Source organism: Ciona intestinalis, unplaced genomic scaffold (assembly GCF_000224145.3).
Source record: "Ciona intestinalis unplaced genomic scaffold, KH HT000134.2, whole genome shotgun sequence".
NCBI classification, from domain to species: domain Eukaryota; kingdom Metazoa; phylum Chordata; class Ascidiacea; order Phlebobranchia; family Cionidae; genus Ciona; species Ciona intestinalis.
Genome location: NW_004190456.2, coordinates 46,031 through 63,825, shown reverse-complemented (window position 1 = coordinate 63,825; position 17,795 = coordinate 46,031). Strand labels below are relative to the sequence as shown.

Sequence of the window (17,795 nt, the reverse complement as noted above, 5' to 3'; positions counted from 1 at the left end):
AGTTTGTGGCAGTTGTTGTTTTAGATGAGTTTGGCCTTGCAGAAGACTCACCAAAGATGCCGCTTAAAGTTTTGCATCCTTTGCTTGAGAAAGGTTGTGAGCTTAAGGCAGATGATGCCGATGCAAAATCAGGAGAAAGGTTTCAAAAAGTTGGATTTGTCGGGATTTCAAATTGGGCTTTGGACCCTGCAAAGATGAACAGGGGCATTTTCGTTCACAGAGGTAAACCTACAGAGGTTGACTTGAAACTTACTGCAAAAGGAATATTTACATCTGATAACAAGTCCTTTCAAGTTGTTGGTGAACTTGTTGAAGCCCTCACTCAATCCTATTTGGATATCAAAGAGAAGGAAAAGCAAGAGTTCTTTGGACTTCGTGATTATTATGGACTCCTCAAGATGATCTTTGCAGTTGTTTCAACCAATGAAAAAAGATTAGAAAACTATCACATTTTAAACGCTATAGTACGTAACTTCAGTGGTGGAAAAGAAGATTGTATTCAGATGTTTTTAAATCACTTGCCTAAACTTAAAGCTATCCCGAGGATGTCTATTCAAAAACTTGTTCAAGAAAACTTGCAGAAAGGCTCAGAAAGTAGATTTTTACTTCTTCTTACAAACAGTTTCTCAGCAATAAACCTTCTTAGCAAGATTGCCAACCTGCAAGACTTTCAAGTCATATTTGGGTCCAGTTTTCCCCAAGACAACAACTACACAGAAGTTTGCCGCAACATCAATCGCATCAAAGCATGCATGGAGTCCGGTGCTACTGTAGTATTGCTGAACCTACGAGATCTGTACGAGTCACTTTATGATGCTCTGAACCAGCACTATGTGACATTTGCGGGTCAGAGATATGTTGACCTTGGTCTGGGCGGGCACAGAGTCAAATGCAGAGTCTCCAAAGACTTCAAACTTATTGTGATTGAGGATAAGAACATTGTGTACAACGAGTTTCCAATCCCTTTGATAAACAGGTTGGAAAAATATATCTTTACCACCGAAAGTATACTTGATGGAGATCAAAAGGCAGCTGCATATCGACTAAATGAGTGGGTGCAACACTTCAGTGCAATTGATGTTCCAGCACATGAAAAAAGGCAATTCAAACAGTTTACAAAACAAGATGCCTTTGTTGGATACATTGATGATAGCTCAGCATCTGCTGTTCTTGTTGTGCAAGACCAGAGAAATAAAGGAGCAACTGATGATAATGAAACTTATAACCAAGCACAGTTGAAGCTTCTCAACACTGCAACCATGGATTCTGTTTTTAGATTGGGAAGTTCGCGATTGAAAGAAGAAGCTGCTGGGTGGCAAGATGTATATTTGAATCAAACTCATGACAGCTTATCGCAATTACTTGGCCAACAGTTTATTGGGACTGAAGATCAACTAAAACTCTTTGAAGTAACTTCCTTTTCAAAGATTCTTTCAGACAAAGATAAAGAAAAACTTGAAGAAAAACTGAAACTGAAGAAGCGTTCAGTTACTTTGATCAATTTACAACAGTTTAAAACAGAAGATGACTATGCAAAACATGTGGAGTCGTTTTTCAAACATACTCTTATGCAACAACCGCAGGATGAAATTGAGCATTGGGTTTTACTCATTCAATGTCCTCAGGCTGATGCTCACGGCAACTTAATTGCTTGTGCAAAGTACAGCATCAAGAATTGCATTCAAAACAACCTACGTTTAATGAGGGAGAAAGATTGTTTAAAAGTTTGTGTTGCGTTCTTGTACACCATGGAACGACAAAGCAACGAACTTGTTGGAAACAAACTGATGGGAATCCATAGTTCAGATTATACCTTAGTCCACGTGGATGAGTTACGAATGTCCACTGACTACATCGGCCCACCAAGTCAATTCTGGAACAAAAGCATCCACAAAGTGATGGATGTTTCTTATAAAGCGTTTGAGCTTGGAGACAAAAGTGATGCTCTTGTAGATATGGAAGTACTGGTGAAAAAATCCATACCACAAGCAATGCTGAAACTACAAAGTGACTCCACTGCACACCAGCAAAACCTTATTCATGAACTTGCTTCATTGTGCTCGTCCAAACACGAAGTTGGTCAACACTTTCTGCCTCATATGCTCAAATACATGGTAAAGATATTACAAGAAAGAGAAATATCTGATTTCAGGCGTCCGTGGTATGTACGTGAAGCTATGTCACATACATCTTTAAGTGAGGGTGGGACACTCCAGAAAACACTGTGGTTGTCTTTGAAGAACACTACTGAAAATATTCTTGCTTATATCATCAGTAAGATAGATAGTGACCAGAACTTAAATTTGTTGCTGCAGGAAATGGAATCAAAGAATGAACAAAACCAAATGCGTGACCTATGGATGAGTTTGTTCATTCTTCCCGAAATCTCTGACTTTAAAAGCCATGGCACTGTTGGAAAGGCAGCAACTTATAAGATTGAAGGATCAATTCATTTTGCTGGCAAATTCCCTTTTAGTAGAAGGCTATGTGGTATATTTAATCAATCCTGGGAAGCATTGGTTCAAACTGGGGTGGGGAACATGGCAGAGATGTTTATGGAATTGCAAACCAAGTCAGCATTAAACAGACCAATTCTAGATGCGCTTAATCACAAAATGGGAACTGTGTTGAAGCATTACCTGCATGATATGATTCATCTATACCACAAAAGTGATAACCCTCTTGAATATGATGTCATTCAACAAGCATTCCTGGAAATGTGCACAGCAAGTCATGATCCAAATATTGTTTCCAACCCTGTATTCAGAGCGTTTACACTTATGAAGCAATCCACATCTGCATTGAATCAGTTTTCCTTGTTGGTTTCACTCTTCCCAGGCGTCCTTGACAAAGGGAATGTTAAAAGATGTCAAGAAGACCAAGCAAACAAATGCCAACTGATGCTACCAGTCACTGCTTTCCGCATTGTTGTAACTCAAATGAACGTGATGCAGACAACTTGGGAAAGTTTAAAAAATACCAGAAATGGACAAATTCAATGAGACAACTTAAAACTATTTCATCTGAACTGATTGAAACTTGTGATCAGGAGACCAGAAAGTTGTTCAAAGCAATTTCATTTACTGATCTATTCCTGCAACAGTTGGTTCCACCAGGGTTAGAGCCAAATATTTTTCAGCAATATCTTGAAATTCTCGCTCCATTAGCTAAGAGATTGTGCAGGGGAGCCTATATGGCAGGTTTACAAAGCGGAAAGTTCCTAAACATTGTGATAAAAAGCCTAAGAGGTTGCACCAATGATGTCAGATTAAAGTTTTTGGTTAACTGGGAAAATATCAATTGTAAAAGCTGCAACAAAGCAAAAGTGGTGGATCCGGTTGTTCTTCCATGCAAACATCATATGTGCTTTAAGTGCATTCAGAATGGAACTAATTGTCCAACATGTAGAGTTGGTATTCCTGATGATTTCAATATAGAACCAACACAACTCTCTAATAAAAATGAAAGTAAACTTGCAACATTCAAAGCTAACAGCACAAGTTTCTTCTTGGAATATTTGTCAACACTGTGTTTTCCAGAATCGGGAAATACTGAAAGCAAAACCTGCTTAGACAAGGATGTCTCTAAAGCTTTACATGAGTTGGTTATTTGCAGCCAAAACACCCGAGAAATGAGCCCACATAATGCAGCTTTTGATGAATCTCCAACCATTAGATCATTTATTCTGCAGCTGCTCCTCAGATACAACACACAGATCATTGAAACAGAGCTTGAACAACATTTCCAAACAGTTAACGAAGTGGTCAAAGATAAAAGAGAACTGATGATGGTTTACGTTCAATGTTGTGAAGATTCACTGAATAATCAAGTCGCTGCCATGTACGAGAAGAATCCTTTAGCTCTGGTTGATTTTGCTTCTCAACAACTTGATGAAATTCAAACAAGTTTTCAGGATTTGCCTGAACTTACACAACTTCAAAACCTTGGATTAACCGCCAAGCTACGTTTCCTGGCTTCTGTATTGGTCGGGGCATGTACAAAGAGATCACAGAAGAAACGCTGACTGGAAATGAAGCAACTTTGCTTGAAGATGCTTGTGGCTTCTTAAACCAACCACTGCTTAAAGTAACAGCTGGATATTTGGTGAAGATCTTTTGCAGAAGGTTTGGTGAAGATTTGTTTGAAGAGTTATCAAAGTTACCTTTTTATTCAAGGCTCTTTGAATCTGTTATTGGGATGTCTGAAGAAAATATCAAGAAGAACTTGAGCTTTTTCACCACAGCTGGTGAAACATATGGTGCAGCTGTTCAAACCTTAATACATATCAACAGTATGGATAATGAAGATGATCTGACACAGCTTTGTAACCTGGCTGAAGAATCCACTGAGGAGTTTTTACAGGTTTCACTGGCTTTGGTTAAATGGGTTCCAGATTGTGAAGAAACTGAACCTGAAGTGTTAAAAACTTCAGTCTTTGAATATCTGCAAGAAAACGTGAAACTTGATGATGACAAAGGAGATTTAATGATAAAATTTGTCCAAGATTTACCCAAAGATCCTGCAATGAATGGTGAGGATAGCAACCCAGTTTTAAAGAAGATTCATGATGTGATGGTGGACTTAGGCCTCTCACTTATTGCAAGCAAAAGCTCTTTGTTGAATGATCTGAAAACCTTGATGACAAATCCAGGGTCAATAGAAACAATGTTCCTGCCAACAATGCCACAATCATCATACTTTGATGTTATGAATATTATAAAACTTCAAATGCCGGGTTATCAACAGCGGGCTCCTAAATCCTATGTATGTCCAAATGGTCACCCATATTTTATTGGTGATTGCACTAACCCAGTAGCCACAAACATACGATGCCCAGACTGTCGTCAACCTATTGGAGGTGTGAAAGAAGGTACTTTACAACCAGGCAACAGAGCAGAAGAAATCACAGAAAGCAGTCAAGCCGGATACAAACTTGGACTTCCGGGACCTTCAGTACCTGAGCGCGAATTGAGTCGACTTTCAGTTTGTGTTCAAAGATTCTTCCTCCATTTAATATTCTACATGAGAGTGAACAATTGTGGAGATGTGGCAAGGTATGTAATGTAACTTAAAGTTTCCTCTGTTTGCATGCTTATACGTAATATGAATATCTGCTTTGTTATGAATACCAAGATCACATGATAGTTAAAAATATTGCAAATGTGTAAACAATGTTTTAACTGATGGTCACTAAATTTGATACAATTTGGCCAACCCAACAGATGGAGAAATCACAATGAACTACCCCGAGTTATTTAAGCCATTTCTCTGCTATTCTAAAAGTAACCAAAAAGTAATGTTTTTATTGTAATCACTAGCTCAACTTTACCAGGTGTCTTAAAAAAACAACGGCAGAAGAATGTCATCAACATTTACAAAATCATCTGCTTAGAGATTTGAAAAACTTCTCAGATTTGTTCGGCAAAAGTTTTGACAATGTTTTCTTGCTTCTTCACCAAATTATGAAGAAAATCCGTACTGATCAGGCAATAACGACTGTTTTTATTTAAATTAAGTACATCCAGGAATGGTTTTAACATATCATTAATATATATCGATTAATGACTTTGTTTAAATTGTGGTGAATTTTGAAAAATCATTTTATTAAGTATTTAAGAAATAGTTTAAATTTAAATATTATACAAATTAAGTTGTGAACTGTTGCAGTTTAGGTTTTCCAATGTTATCTTATGTGTTTCTTGTTTTGCACTTAGATGTGCATAAAACGTTTTGTAAACATTAAACAGACCAACCAAGTTGGCGGCGCAACTTTGTCAACTCTTAATGGAAGAAAGTTGTGGGAGAGCGAGTTCCATCGTTTGTATCTCGCTGAATATTTTACAAACGCTGATCAACACATTGATGATGCAAGGAAGATGTATTTGGAGTTTGAACAACAGAATGAGTTCATGAGGTATGTAGGTTTAACTTGTTAAAAATAATGAATTTATGAGGTATGTAGATTAATCTTTTGTACAGATTTAACTCGAGAAAAATGTTTGGCATGATTTTAATTGTAATTATTGGGGGCAGCAGTTGATTATCGCAGTATATGCATTGTGCACTGTAACCTTATGTGCTGTCGAGTGGAGTAATGGGCTAATCCTGGCCTAAATCTCAGGTCCCTGCAGCACCTTACCCATATAGAATAAAATAAAATGTGGTCTTCCGTTGCTTGATTAACTACCTGTTTAATCCTGGTGCCCTGTCATAGCGGTTAAAGTGCATGGTTCTGAACTATAAGTTACAGCTTTGACGCTTAAGGCTGCCACTATGAAATGCATACGTAATTGTGTGAAAGACACTTAACAATAATATCTGCAAAATTTTTTTTTAGGTTGGTTTATGAAATGCAAGAAGATGAAGAGGAGACAGAAGTGAATGAAGAAGAAATCACATCATGGGATGAAAGGTTTCTATGGCGATACAGGATCCATATCACAACTGATCATCTGAAGCAACATCTGGAAGGTTCTGTATCAACAGAAAATGGTAAGCTTAATCTTAAACATGTTGTAGTACGGGTTGTGCTGGTAAAAATATGTTGTTTAGTCAAACTGTATGGCATTAAGTGGTGGAAATAGTAAGTGGCAAAAACACAGTATTAAGAATGGTCATACTTTAAGTATTATGTAACTAGAGTTTTTATAAAAGAAATATGGTACTGTGAGAATTAGGTCGTATAATAATTTGGTCAGTATGAATGCCCTTATGTTACATAACTAGTAGAAATTGTCACAACTCATGGATTACTAAAAAAGTGGCAGTATACTATATTGTTTAGAGATAAAACAAAATTGTTGGCCCACTGACAGGTGCATGAAGCCACAACTCATGGTGCACAATGATGAACCATTATATCTAAACAAACCATATTATTTGTAGCTGAAGGCGTTGTATTGAAGACAATCCTAAACGTCCCCCATCTACAAACAGTGAAAAAGCTTCCAGAAATTTTGTTTCTTCAGAATACGTTGATACAAAAGTAAGAATACTATTCAAGTAATTGTTGAAATACTTAAATTTCAAAAAATTTACAAACTCCCCTGCTTAGGGCTTACCACGTATGTGTTATCTTATTGGATCTGTTTGTTTTATTGTATGGCTAACAAGTTAGACAACCAATAAGGGATCACTGAGCTATTCATGTTATGTGTCTTCCTCATGGTAGCAGCGCAGAACCTCGAACCTGTATCCTCTGAGATAAAGGCGTGCGACCACTAAAACTAATTTAATATCATTTTGCAAAAACAATGAATACTTAAAAATACAATTCCTACTTATTTGGTTTTTATTGTAATGTTGGTTTATTCTTTTTAAACTGTGACCTATTTCTACCAGATATCGACAAAAAGTTGACATAAAAGACATGGATGAAATAAATATGGCCGATTATTTGAGGGAGAACGACATTCCTTCTGTGAGAAACGCGTTTCAAACTTATATCTCTGTTTGGAACATGGTCAGTATTTTAAATTTTTATTGTTTTTATTAATTCATGATTTTCGTTGCTTTAGAATTGCCTGTTATTAAATGGGTAAAAACTTGGCAACAAATCACATTACACTAATCTACATTTGTTAGTTATTTACTACTATAAGGAAAGGCTTGGTCATATTAGTATTTTAAGAAATACAAATTTATTTCATGCAAAATTTATATTATTTTTAAAATTTCCCTTATCAATGACTTCTTATTTTAACACGTGGCAAAGTTCTACTGCGGTGAAATATACTAATCACAGAAATACAAATTTATTTCATGCAAAATTTATATTAAAAATTTTAAAATTTCCCTTAAAATTTCCCGAAAATTGCAAAAAGTTTAATTTCTAGTTAAGAGAAAGCTTTCCACGCAACAATGCTCCCGATGGAATATTTGAGTCTGATATTGATGAAACTTCTCCTTTGTCGATGTTCATCCCCAGCTCAGCTGGAAGGGGGATTTGCGCACTCACACTTACACTATACGTGGTGGAACAACAGAATACATTGCTACATAAATGTAGAGAACTTATAAAGCCACAGCCTGTGTAAGTCCCATTGAATGGATGAATAAATGTAACTTGCTTCATCATTACATGGCCGGAAAACGACAGTCGTTATAACACAGGTGTTCTGCTTCATACACCTCGTGCCATCTTACGAGTTACCATGTATGTAATTCTGTGCATAATTGTTTTATATATATAAATATTGTATGGCTGACAACTTGAACAACCCATTAATGACCACTGGGTTGAAGCAATTGCCGTTAAGTGTCTTGCCCAAGGACACATACGCCTACAATAGTAGCAACAACAAGCCTTGAACCCATTACCTCTAGGTTAAAGATGCTCTAACCAACTTCAGCATCTACAGTGTTCAACATAATTATTTAAGCTGCAAGTGCTACCATTTTGTGCTTATGTTGTTTTTTTTGCCAAGACGCTAAATTGTGATTGATCCAACCCAATTAGCAATAATAAATTGAAAAAATAACTAAGTTGCATACTTGGTAACAAATGCAAACATTATATAAAGTCACTTTATATGGTGTGCCATTATCTCATGAGAAAATTTCTCTTGCCCCGCAGCTTTATCTAAGTGAATAGTAATAACTATTTATGAATGCTATAAAACTACATTTGACTGCTTTAATACTACGTTATTCTTTTTAACAAAACCAATATACAAGTTTCTACCTAAAAGTGAACATATGACTATTTTTTTTAACCCCTTCAACCCAGTGGTCACTTAAACTATTTATAAATAATGACTTGTATTGTATTGCTACAGATTTGATGTAATCGAGTCTGCCAATTTGACGCCAAATTCTTTGATAAACCTCGACTGCGATAAAGATTTGTTGCCGGTCGTCCTCGCTAACTCACAATACCAAGCCACTACAAGGGATGGGGGATCAAAACAAATCATCTGCTACAGGATTCCAGCACTTGAAAAACAGGTATGGGGAAAATCTGGTATAACATAATCATAAAGTTTATCTTTTTGAATGCAGTAGCGAAAAATAAATTTATTAAAACAACAAAGGGAAATTTAGCAGTAAAACGATAGTCAATAAAAACACGGTTTGAGTAAAACCTACTTGAGAATAAACAACAGATAAATTTAGCTGGAAACAAGTTTTTTTTGTTTATTTTACAGAAGTTTAAATAATGTTAATGTAATAGTGACGGCAAACTCCAATTATTTTCAGATTTTGGAAAAGTACATTCTGCATAAAAACATCATAAATGAACAGGTTAGTTCAACAGTTTTAGTTTCACATACCTTGCATACATTGTTAAAATAGATTTATATATATATATATTTTTTTAAATATTGTTAAATTTAATTGACATTTTTTATATATATAGTGAGTATTTTCATTTGTATTTATTGTAATGTTTTTTTTTGTATTTAGATAGAAAGAATATATTTTAAAAATATATGTTGTTTCAAATTTTTGTTATTTTGTTTCAATTTTTATTATTTTCCGTCCCCAGTCTCTCCCCACCATGGTATACTATCAAGACATGGGGATAGGAAGGGAATGTGAGGCAATGATGGAACACGTTCAACAGGTATGTTAAGATAAGGTGTTCATATTGTTTACTCAGGATGTCTTAAACAAAACTAAAGTCTTTTGTGTGTTGTAGAGGTAAACCCTAATAAGCTAAATTGAAGGATGATAACACGAATTGTGATGAATGGGAAAATTGGTATCGTTAGATTTAGCTCAGCGGGAACTATCTGTACACAACTATAAAAAATTGCTTCTGTTAAATAAAAATTAAAAAATAATATTGATAATTTTCTGTTCCTTGTTAATTCCAAAGTCCTCTTGTGTGCCAGGTCTAGAGTAACATTACTTCTGCCTAATTAGCCAATTATGTAATGTCTAAATACTGATAAATTCACTTTTTAGAGTTTTAATTTAACATTTTAACTTTATTCTCCAAACAGCAACCTCTGCCGAACAAAATGTCCCAGAAAGTGAACGCTGTTGCTGGAAACAAAGGTTTGCCTGATGTTTGCGATGCTGTGAGAGCCATCACCCTTGCTATCACATACTTGGCAAAGGTGATTTCAAATCAACAACATTTTATCAACTGTTTTGTGGAATTTATATATAAATTTTGACAGTTGGTATAACTGCAGATCATAATTCATGTATAATATTTACATTTTCTATAACACTGGTGCTTTATTTTCCACACCTCGTGTAAAACTAATACGCATGCTCAGTGGCGCAGCCAGAAAAAAATAAGGGGGTGGGGCTTTAATCAAAAAATTAAAAAAAAATATATATTTTTTTTAATTTAAAAAAAATTTTGGGGGGGGCTTTAAAAGGGGAAGGTTCACGACCTCCGAACCCCCCCTGGCTGCGTCACACACACCTCGTATAAAATTAGCCTGCAGACTTTTTAACTAGGATAAGTTGACTTAAACATTTAACAGAATAAATATGGAATTATTATAACATTCGATTTACAATTCATCATATTATTTCAGTTCCCTGGCAACCCTGACCAACCTTTGCTTGGTTTGTTTGAAACTTTGCAAGTTAATCTAGAAGAGCGAGCGTTAGTTCCCAAGGAAACAAAACTGCAGCAGTTACTGTCGCTGTATGAACATTTATCGTGGCACAGATCAATGAAGTTTGTGAAGGTTGACGGCGATCCATTTGAGAATGTTTTGGAGGAAGGTGAGTTCTTGTTTAGATCGCATCTAAGATTGATAGTTTCAGTGATTCCAACCGACCTAATTTAACAACATTTTTTCAGAAAATCGTGAAGAAATTAAAGATATTGAAACCTTCAAAGACAGTCTTGTTCCTCACCTCGAGCAGATTGGGATGGAACTTAATTCGTTTATCTTCATAAAAGCCAGAGGTCTTGATCATAACATGAGGTAATACTGAAATAACTCTCTTACTTTTGCCACCAGACAGCTTGTCGAACTGTAGAAGAAACGTTTTATAAACAGAAGGGGCCAAAAGGAATATTTTAATGAAGTAATTTTTTCCGAGTAATTCATCCTCGGTATAGCTGTTATATCATTGCTGTTCTCTTGCGCACCAGACATGATCAACTTAAACGTTGTGTATTTTTGTAAATGAAATGCTTGTTTATATGTTAAGTAGAATAAAGGATTAGAAAACTTAAGAAGTTATTACAATTTTCTCTTTTCACTTTGATTTGGGGGTTGCTTACATGCTTAGTATTTTATGTGTGTTGTGGTTTGGATTAACGCGATAAAGACCACTGGGTTTGAGCAACTGTCTTGTTCACGGCCACTTATATTCTTACAATGGTAGCAGCATTGAGCCTTGACCTAGCTACCCTTTACTTACTAAACAACCATTGCAACAACATGCTGTAACGTTAGTTGGTTCAAATGTCAATATTTCCAGCTTAAGAGATTCCTTGCAAGAGTATATGAATGGGAAAGACAATGGAAAAGCTGCATGGTTGAAGTTGTTGCCTCAAACTCTGAAGTTGAAACATTCAATCCATTTGTTTCAAGTTGTAGTTAAATCTATGAAGATATAAAATGCAAGAAGAATGTGATGCATATGCAACGATAGTAGTTGTTGATAATTAGATTAAATAAATAGGAAAACCTGTTTTACTTTACTCAGTAATTGTTTAACCTGAATCTCAATGATATTTCTTCACCATTATGCTAATAGGCCACTGTGTGTAGGGTGGTTGAAAATAATATGTAATTTTTCTTCATTTTCATTTCCAATCTAAGTGACTTCATTTTTATTATATAAGTTTCTTCAGCTATTACAAATATAAGTTTCTGTAATGTTGCATATTTAAATGCGACTCATTGCTTTTTATAATTTCTTCAGTATCAAACATCTTCATTTCAGTATTCTTCTTCTTTCAATGTTTATCTGATTCGGAATAAATCATGAAATCAGGTTTCAATAAAGCTTATACCCTTTAAAAGTGAGACTGAAAATATAGGGTTTTTCACAAGGGTTTCCAAAAAATGTAGTAATTTTACTAAGAAACCATCAAATTTAGGTTTTTATATATCCAATGGTATCTTTGCACGTAAGACAGATGAATAAAGCGTGGAGGATGAAGCAATGACAGTTGAATTGTTTCTCTGCAGTGAATTTCTAAGCGGTAACGGGTAAAGGATTGCACCAAACTTTTTTGTTTGACCCAAAAATAAACTTTTTTCGCTGCCCTCCGTGGTCGCCGCAAAATTTTTTTTTTTTATATTTACAATGTTTACTAAGATCTTCGTTGCAAACGTTGCCAATGTTTATATTTCATCCACAACGAGGTTCTTGTGATGTCAGAATGGTGAGCCAATTAGATAATGAGGTGAGCTCTATTCCCGAAACTGTGATGTCATAATGACGAATCGCGATGTTCTAACAAGGACATCCGACAAGCTATAGTTGCTGGCTCTATTCCTAAATCACAACGCTGTTTTAACGGTTGTCGTTTCCCGTCAAGGACTAATAGGTTACATCAAATGATTTCACTTCATACCCGCCAGGGGTGGGACGTTTTCAATTAACTCGCCTTCGCTGTTTTCGTCCCTCTTTTTTCGTCTTCGCTGTTTTCGTCCCTCTTTTTGGGATTTTCAGGCCCACTTTATTATTACCTTCAATTAACACCTGCAAGAACAACATTTTAGTGTCTGCGCTAATCCACGGAATTCAAATTTACATGTTTAAATTATTGAGCAAACAACTGACCCTTGTTCTTAGTCACGTACGTATTGAGCGCACGTAATATACAGTGTAGGCGTCTTGTTGTTGTGATGCATTTAAAGTTACGTAAAGATTTATATTTAAACTCTGCTGAGTAAATATATAGGGTATAGGCATTTAGGTGTAGATTTATTTTGAAGTAACAGGCATGTTAGTCTGGGCTATAGTGGAGTATAGATGCCAAACGTTGATAAAAATGGATTGTAAATCTTTATTGCTATAATATGGGTTGGCACAGAGTCGTATAAACACCGAGTAGTCCAACTGCCGTCTATGTGTGTCCAAAATAGAGCAAAAGTGGTAACTTTGACAATGGGTTTAAACGAACTTGTTAAGTTTTGTTTGTGTTTTCCTATTGTGGGAAGGTGTAAAACAGCTTCTATTTACCTTACCAAACATTTTTTAGAAAAAATGTATAAATTTAGCCGCATTAAATGACTAAAATGTCGCAAATCAACCGCTTCTAATTCTAATTTTTGACTTTTTTTGACACAGAAAACAAATAACACATGTTTTTTACATTTTTCAACCTTTAAATTTGTTTTTAGGCCCAAGTTTTTCTGTAATTTACCGAAAAACATACATTTTCCCTATACCTACTGTGTTATTTTGGAACCAAATTGCCGTTCAATTTGTGTTTTACGTAACAATGGGTTGGACTACTCGGTATTTCTATGGCTCTGGGTTGGCATATGTAGCATACTGGGTTTCATTTAGCTATAAGATTTTTGTTTTAAATGCGGTTACTGAATCAAAGTAATAAATATTATATATCACAGCGGAGTATGATGTATACTGTTAGCCTATTATATTCATTATTACAAAGTCGTGTTTTTAACAATTAACAATTTTAGTTTACTTCTAAATGGATATGTAAAGGAGATGAGAATGAAAACATGTTCCATCTTACCCCATCAAACTATAACATATCCGCCATGTTCCTAATTTGTATTTTATATCTAAGGGGCAATAAATTTTAGTATAAACTAAAGTTAAAGTTATTTGTGAAGCTCTAAGTTACATTTTATGATTTTCATATTAATATACTGTTGTTTTAGTCCACTAGTTTTGCAATGGCTGATAATGGTAGAGCAATCACCCTGGTTGAAACTCAACACGGGGAACCACAGAAAGAATGCTGTGGATGCATCTCCAAACCCAAAGTTGTGAAAAATATTGGGGTGATTATGTTTGCATTGTTTAACTTCAATTAAATGTTTGTTTTTTAATATGCATAACTTCCCTTAGTGTATTATTAGATTAACAAATGTACTTATAATGCCTAGCCCCAGAGGTCGCCTATAGACCAAAGGTTACTGGATGCGTGGCTTGACGGTGCTACTATTGTGGGCGTATGTGTACTTGGGGAAGACCTAATGGCAATTGCTCCAATCCAGTGGTCACTAATGGGTTGTCTAAATTATCAGCCATAAATGTATACAATCAGCGACAAAGTTACATATGTGGTAACTCTATGTGGTAAGCGGGCATGAGGTGTATGGAACAGAACACTCGTGTTAAAACATCTTTATGCTCATTCTTATAATTTATCAAATAAAAACCATTTATCTTTCAGATCACTCATACTGTTCTTGGCATTATTTCAATTGTTTCGGGCATTTTAGCGATTATCTTCACAAATGTTGTATCCGAGTATTATTATTGGTGGAATCCAAGGGCATATTTTGGAAGTGGAATCTGGGCAGGAACTGTGGTAAGTGGCTTTACCTTATCCCTACTGTTTATTCTTGCTAGCTTTTGTATCAGAAATTATCCAATGTTTTATTCTGTATTGGACAGCGAGGTCCTATGAAATGGCCACATGGCATGGGAAAAGGGATTTTGTGATTTCATTTTTGCACTAAACCGTATTTAAATTTTAGTTTCTTTTATAAGTGACGCAGCAATGTTCTAATTTATGTTTAAATCCCAGTTCACTGCTCTTGGGATTGTTCTTATCCATGCCTCGAAGTTCAAGACAATATGTCCGGTAAAAAAACTTTGTTTATTCGTTATGATTGCTATGATGTAAGCATTGTTGTGTTGTGTTTTATTTTTTGGGGGCAAGGTCCTTGATAAGGACTTGGGATTTAGGCAGTATTTGGCCTATTACCAAACACTCAAGAAGTTTTATTGTGTTATTTTCTCGTCCTTGTGCATTTCCAACACAGTGGTTAGAGCATTCGCCTCTAGACTAGAGGTTCGGACCTCAAGGCTTGATTCCGCTACCATAGTGGGTGTGGGAGTCCTTGGGCAAGAACGAAAATTCCTCTAACCCAGTGGTCACTAATGGGTTTCTAATTGTCAGCCATACAGAAAATAACAATCACCCACAAAGTTACATATGTGGTAACTCGTAAGCAGGCACGAGATGTATGAAACAGAACACCCAAGTTATAACGAATGTCATTGCACGCCATGCAAAGATGAATAAGTCACACTAAGTCACACTAATATAATTTTAACCAAAAATTTGTGTTTATGTTTTCTTAAAGTTCGTTGCTGCTTTGGTCTTGTCCATCATTGGTGTACCTGTTGCTGCCATAGATCTTATGCTTGTTATGTCTGGGCCTTTAGAGAGTACACAGTATGTGACAAACTATGAGGTATATATGTAAGGTGTATACTGTGTATGTTTACATTGTTTAGATAATTATTATGTTTATGTAAATGAAATGTTGTATATTGATTGTCATTCACCCCGATGAAGACAACCTGTATAGGACGTTGAATTGTCAGTATGCAAGTAAATGTCACAAGAACTGTTTTACACAACATAGTATGCCTGACAGCGACAGTATATGAAACGTGATATATACAGTAGGGTGGGGGAGATGAGACACCTTTCCATTTATTTCATTGTCCCATTTGGTAGTAAACATAAAACATTCAAAGAATTATAAAACTATCCTCACAACTCCCATAGATCGTTGTTAATAATTCAAAACAAAATCAGGATATTTAGATACTATGTGCTGAAGGTGTCCCGTCTTCCCCCACCCTACTATACTTGTATAGTTGTGAAGTATTGCTAGTTTATCATTACTTTTTTACAGCACATGCAAAGGTACAATCCTCAAGCATTTGACAAGCTTGAAAACGCCTCCTCCCCTGCTATACCACCTGGAGCATTAAACCCTGTTCCTTCCCTCACAATACTTTATTCTGTTATTACACTCACAGGGTTGGTGGAAGGAATTCTAATCATTATTTCAATAGTGGTCGCAAGCAAGCCAATTTGCTGCAGAAAAAATGTGAGTGTTTATTTTAAATATCCAGATGTTATAACACGGGTGTTTTGTTTCATACACCTTGTGCACGCTTATGAGTTACCGTGTATGTAACTTCGTGGGTGATTGTTTTTATGTATTGCTAGCAAAAGACAACCCATTGGTGACCACATTGGAGCAATTGCCGTTAGGTGTTTTGCCCAAGGAGACATTCTCATAACAGCTGTCATTTTATACTGAGTTTTAAACTGAAAATTTTTATTTCAACTTTGTTAGGAGTTTTGAACCTCATATACTTATCCCAACATTGAGGAGTTTGTATTTTTATAAAGTTTAAAAACAAGAAAGTAGCAAATAAAGTAAAACTTGTGGTTTGGGAATGTTATCTCTCTGCTCTACACAATACAGTAAGAGAAATAATATTAGGGAAATGTTATTGTTTCTTTTGCATCATATTCTTGATGGTGCAGAAAATAAATATTTACTTTACAACTTATCGTATTACTGACAATTGTTTATTATTATTATAATTGAATGAACAAATGAATGCAACTTATTTATCCAACTTATTTATAACACCGTTCTGTTTCTGTTTCATACACCTCGAACTGGGCACCATCATACAACTGCCTGTTGAAAGTAACAACAACTTTAACATCACAGATGACATACAATGGATATGAAGAATGTCCGGATGAAAGTGGAGAAGAAAACCAACTCCAGTTAACGCAACATTCAGGTGCGGATATGAAAACGTAAAACGATGTACTGTTTTTTTCTTAAAAATTTTTATACCTGTTTTTGTGCAGTTGTTAAAATGTTAACATTTGCTATTGTAGAATATACCAAAGTATTATGCTCTTGTATTACAAACATAGCGACACAGCATTGTCTTTACCTGCAGGTGGCCACGTGTTATATATCCTACAAGCTAATGGGACCGTTCTACCTGTTCAACATAATGCCATGCCACCAAACAATGCCATGCCACCAAATGATGCCATGCCACCAAATGAAGCCACGCCACGTGAAATTTCTAAGCAACCAGCTGAACAAGATAATGGTTTCGTGCTCAATATTCAATATCTTAATCTTTTATAATCAGTTTCATATTTTCCACAGAAAGCATTGATTCCATGCTCTTAGATGTGAGAGACTCACAGTATTGATGTCAGGCACAACTCCTGTATATTGAACTGCTGCACAAACCCTACTGGAATGTTCTGGATTATCCATACAGAAGCAAAATCATCTTTATGTAAACTCTGCTTTGTACTTTTAGGTAAAACCTAATAATATTATAACCACTTTTTCACTTCCACTGTATTTTATTTTTGCATCACTTTTTTACTCAATTTTATGAAACCACTGTTTTATTAAACTGCACTTTTTACACAGTTTTTGGCTTCAAAAGTTCCTATGCTTAGTGGTTGGTAGAACTGTATATTGATGAAGTTTGTTTATATTATGTATTGGCTGTTAACAGAATTTAAGGTATTCAGTATGGTTTGCTGCCCAGGGCTTTACAAAAGTGACCACAAAGCAGACTTCTGCTCATGGCCTTGTTTATTTTAGAGGCCAATTGCTGCAAAGTGGTGAATAAAATAACAAACGTAAATATATTAAAACAAATGTAGGGTATTTTATTGATGGAGCAGGGGGCCACGGGTGTTAAACGTTTCTAAATTGTTAATAAACCATGAAAGATTAAAAACATCGTTGCGCAAGGTTAAGGGATTGTAGTATCTGTAATATATAATGAAAATTGTTTTTTGCATGTATTTAAATAAAACCACACACTTTGCACCGATTCGTTATCTGCGCTTGCCACGTGCGGTT

At 35.5% G+C, this 17,795-nt stretch overlaps 4 protein-coding genes and 2 long non-coding RNA genes across 11 annotated transcripts in view; 4 read left to right on the top strand and 2 right to left on the bottom strand.

The window, feature by feature from the left end:
* The window catches only part of LOC100178615 (E3 ubiquitin-protein ligase rnf213-alpha-like), a 25,539-nt gene extending 22,085 nt beyond the window's left edge, over positions 1–3,454 (top strand). The window contains 1 exon segment of the mRNA XM_018816077.2: positions 1–3,454. Within this exon segment, the coding sequence (XP_018671622.1) occupies positions 1–3,002 (3,002 nt within the window). The 3' untranslated portion in view covers positions 3,003–3,454.
* A 522-nt stretch (positions 3,455–3,976) lies between these two features.
* Positions 3,977–11,923, top strand: LOC100180980 (E3 ubiquitin-protein ligase RNF213-like). Its single transcript, XM_002120118.5, has 14 exons — positions 3,977–5,054; positions 5,333–5,486; positions 5,748–5,914; positions 6,338–6,492; positions 6,886–6,985; positions 7,342–7,462; positions 7,836–8,032; positions 8,778–8,946; positions 9,199–9,243; positions 9,488–9,565; positions 9,948–10,064; positions 10,497–10,689; positions 10,769–10,895; positions 11,398–11,923. The coding sequence occupies exons 1-14, from the start codon at positions 3,994–3,996 to the stop codon at positions 11,534–11,536; spliced, it is 2,823 nt and encodes a 940-aa protein (XP_002120154.4). The 5' UTR covers positions 3,977–3,993; the 3' UTR covers positions 11,537–11,923.
* Positions 10,396–11,424, bottom strand: LOC113475175. Of its 2 annotated transcripts, XR_003396917.1 has the most exons (3): positions 11,338–11,424; positions 10,825–10,944; positions 10,396–10,745 (listed from the first exon to the last, which is right to left on the bottom strand). It is a non-coding gene; the product is annotated as an uncharacterized LOC113475175 (long non-coding RNA). The 2 variants fall into 2 exon arrangements; XR_003396916.1 differs by lacking the exon at positions 11,338–11,424 and having other exon boundaries at positions 10,825–11,051.
* A 23-nt stretch (positions 11,924–11,946) lies between the features above and the next one.
* LOC113475176 lies at positions 11,947–13,879 on the bottom strand. Its single transcript, XR_003396918.1, has 2 exons — positions 13,790–13,879; positions 11,947–12,336 (listed from the first exon to the last, which is right to left on the bottom strand). It is a non-coding gene; the product is annotated as an uncharacterized LOC113475176 (long non-coding RNA).
* LOC100183330 lies at positions 12,252–17,368 on the top strand. 4 transcript variants are annotated; one of them, XM_018816073.2, is made up of 9 exons: positions 12,252–12,331; positions 13,785–13,907; positions 14,303–14,440; positions 14,660–14,716; positions 15,222–15,332; positions 15,783–15,980; positions 16,620–16,695; positions 16,861–17,019; positions 17,079–17,368. In XM_018816073.2, exons 1-9 carry the CDS (start codon positions 12,266–12,268, stop codon positions 17,123–17,125), a joined length of 975 nt encoding a protein of 324 aa, XP_018671618.2. In that variant the 5' UTR covers positions 12,252–12,265; the 3' UTR covers positions 17,126–17,368. The 4 variants fall into 4 exon arrangements, with proteins under 4 accessions (XP_018671618.2, XP_018671619.2, XP_026694765.1 ...); XM_026838963.1 differs by lacking the exon at positions 12,252–12,331 and adding an exon at positions 12,474–12,727; XM_018816074.2 differs by lacking the exon at positions 15,222–15,332.
* Positions 17,156–17,795, top strand: part of LOC113475174 — a 5,745-nt gene continuing 5,105 nt past the window's right edge. Inside the window, exon 1 of one of the 2 annotated variants that reach the window (XM_026838960.1) lies at positions 17,156–17,238. The gene's annotated coding sequence lies outside the window, so the exon portion shown is untranslated. The remainder of the gene's footprint in view (positions 17,239–17,795) is intronic. The other variant, XM_026838962.1, reaches the window with a different exon arrangement.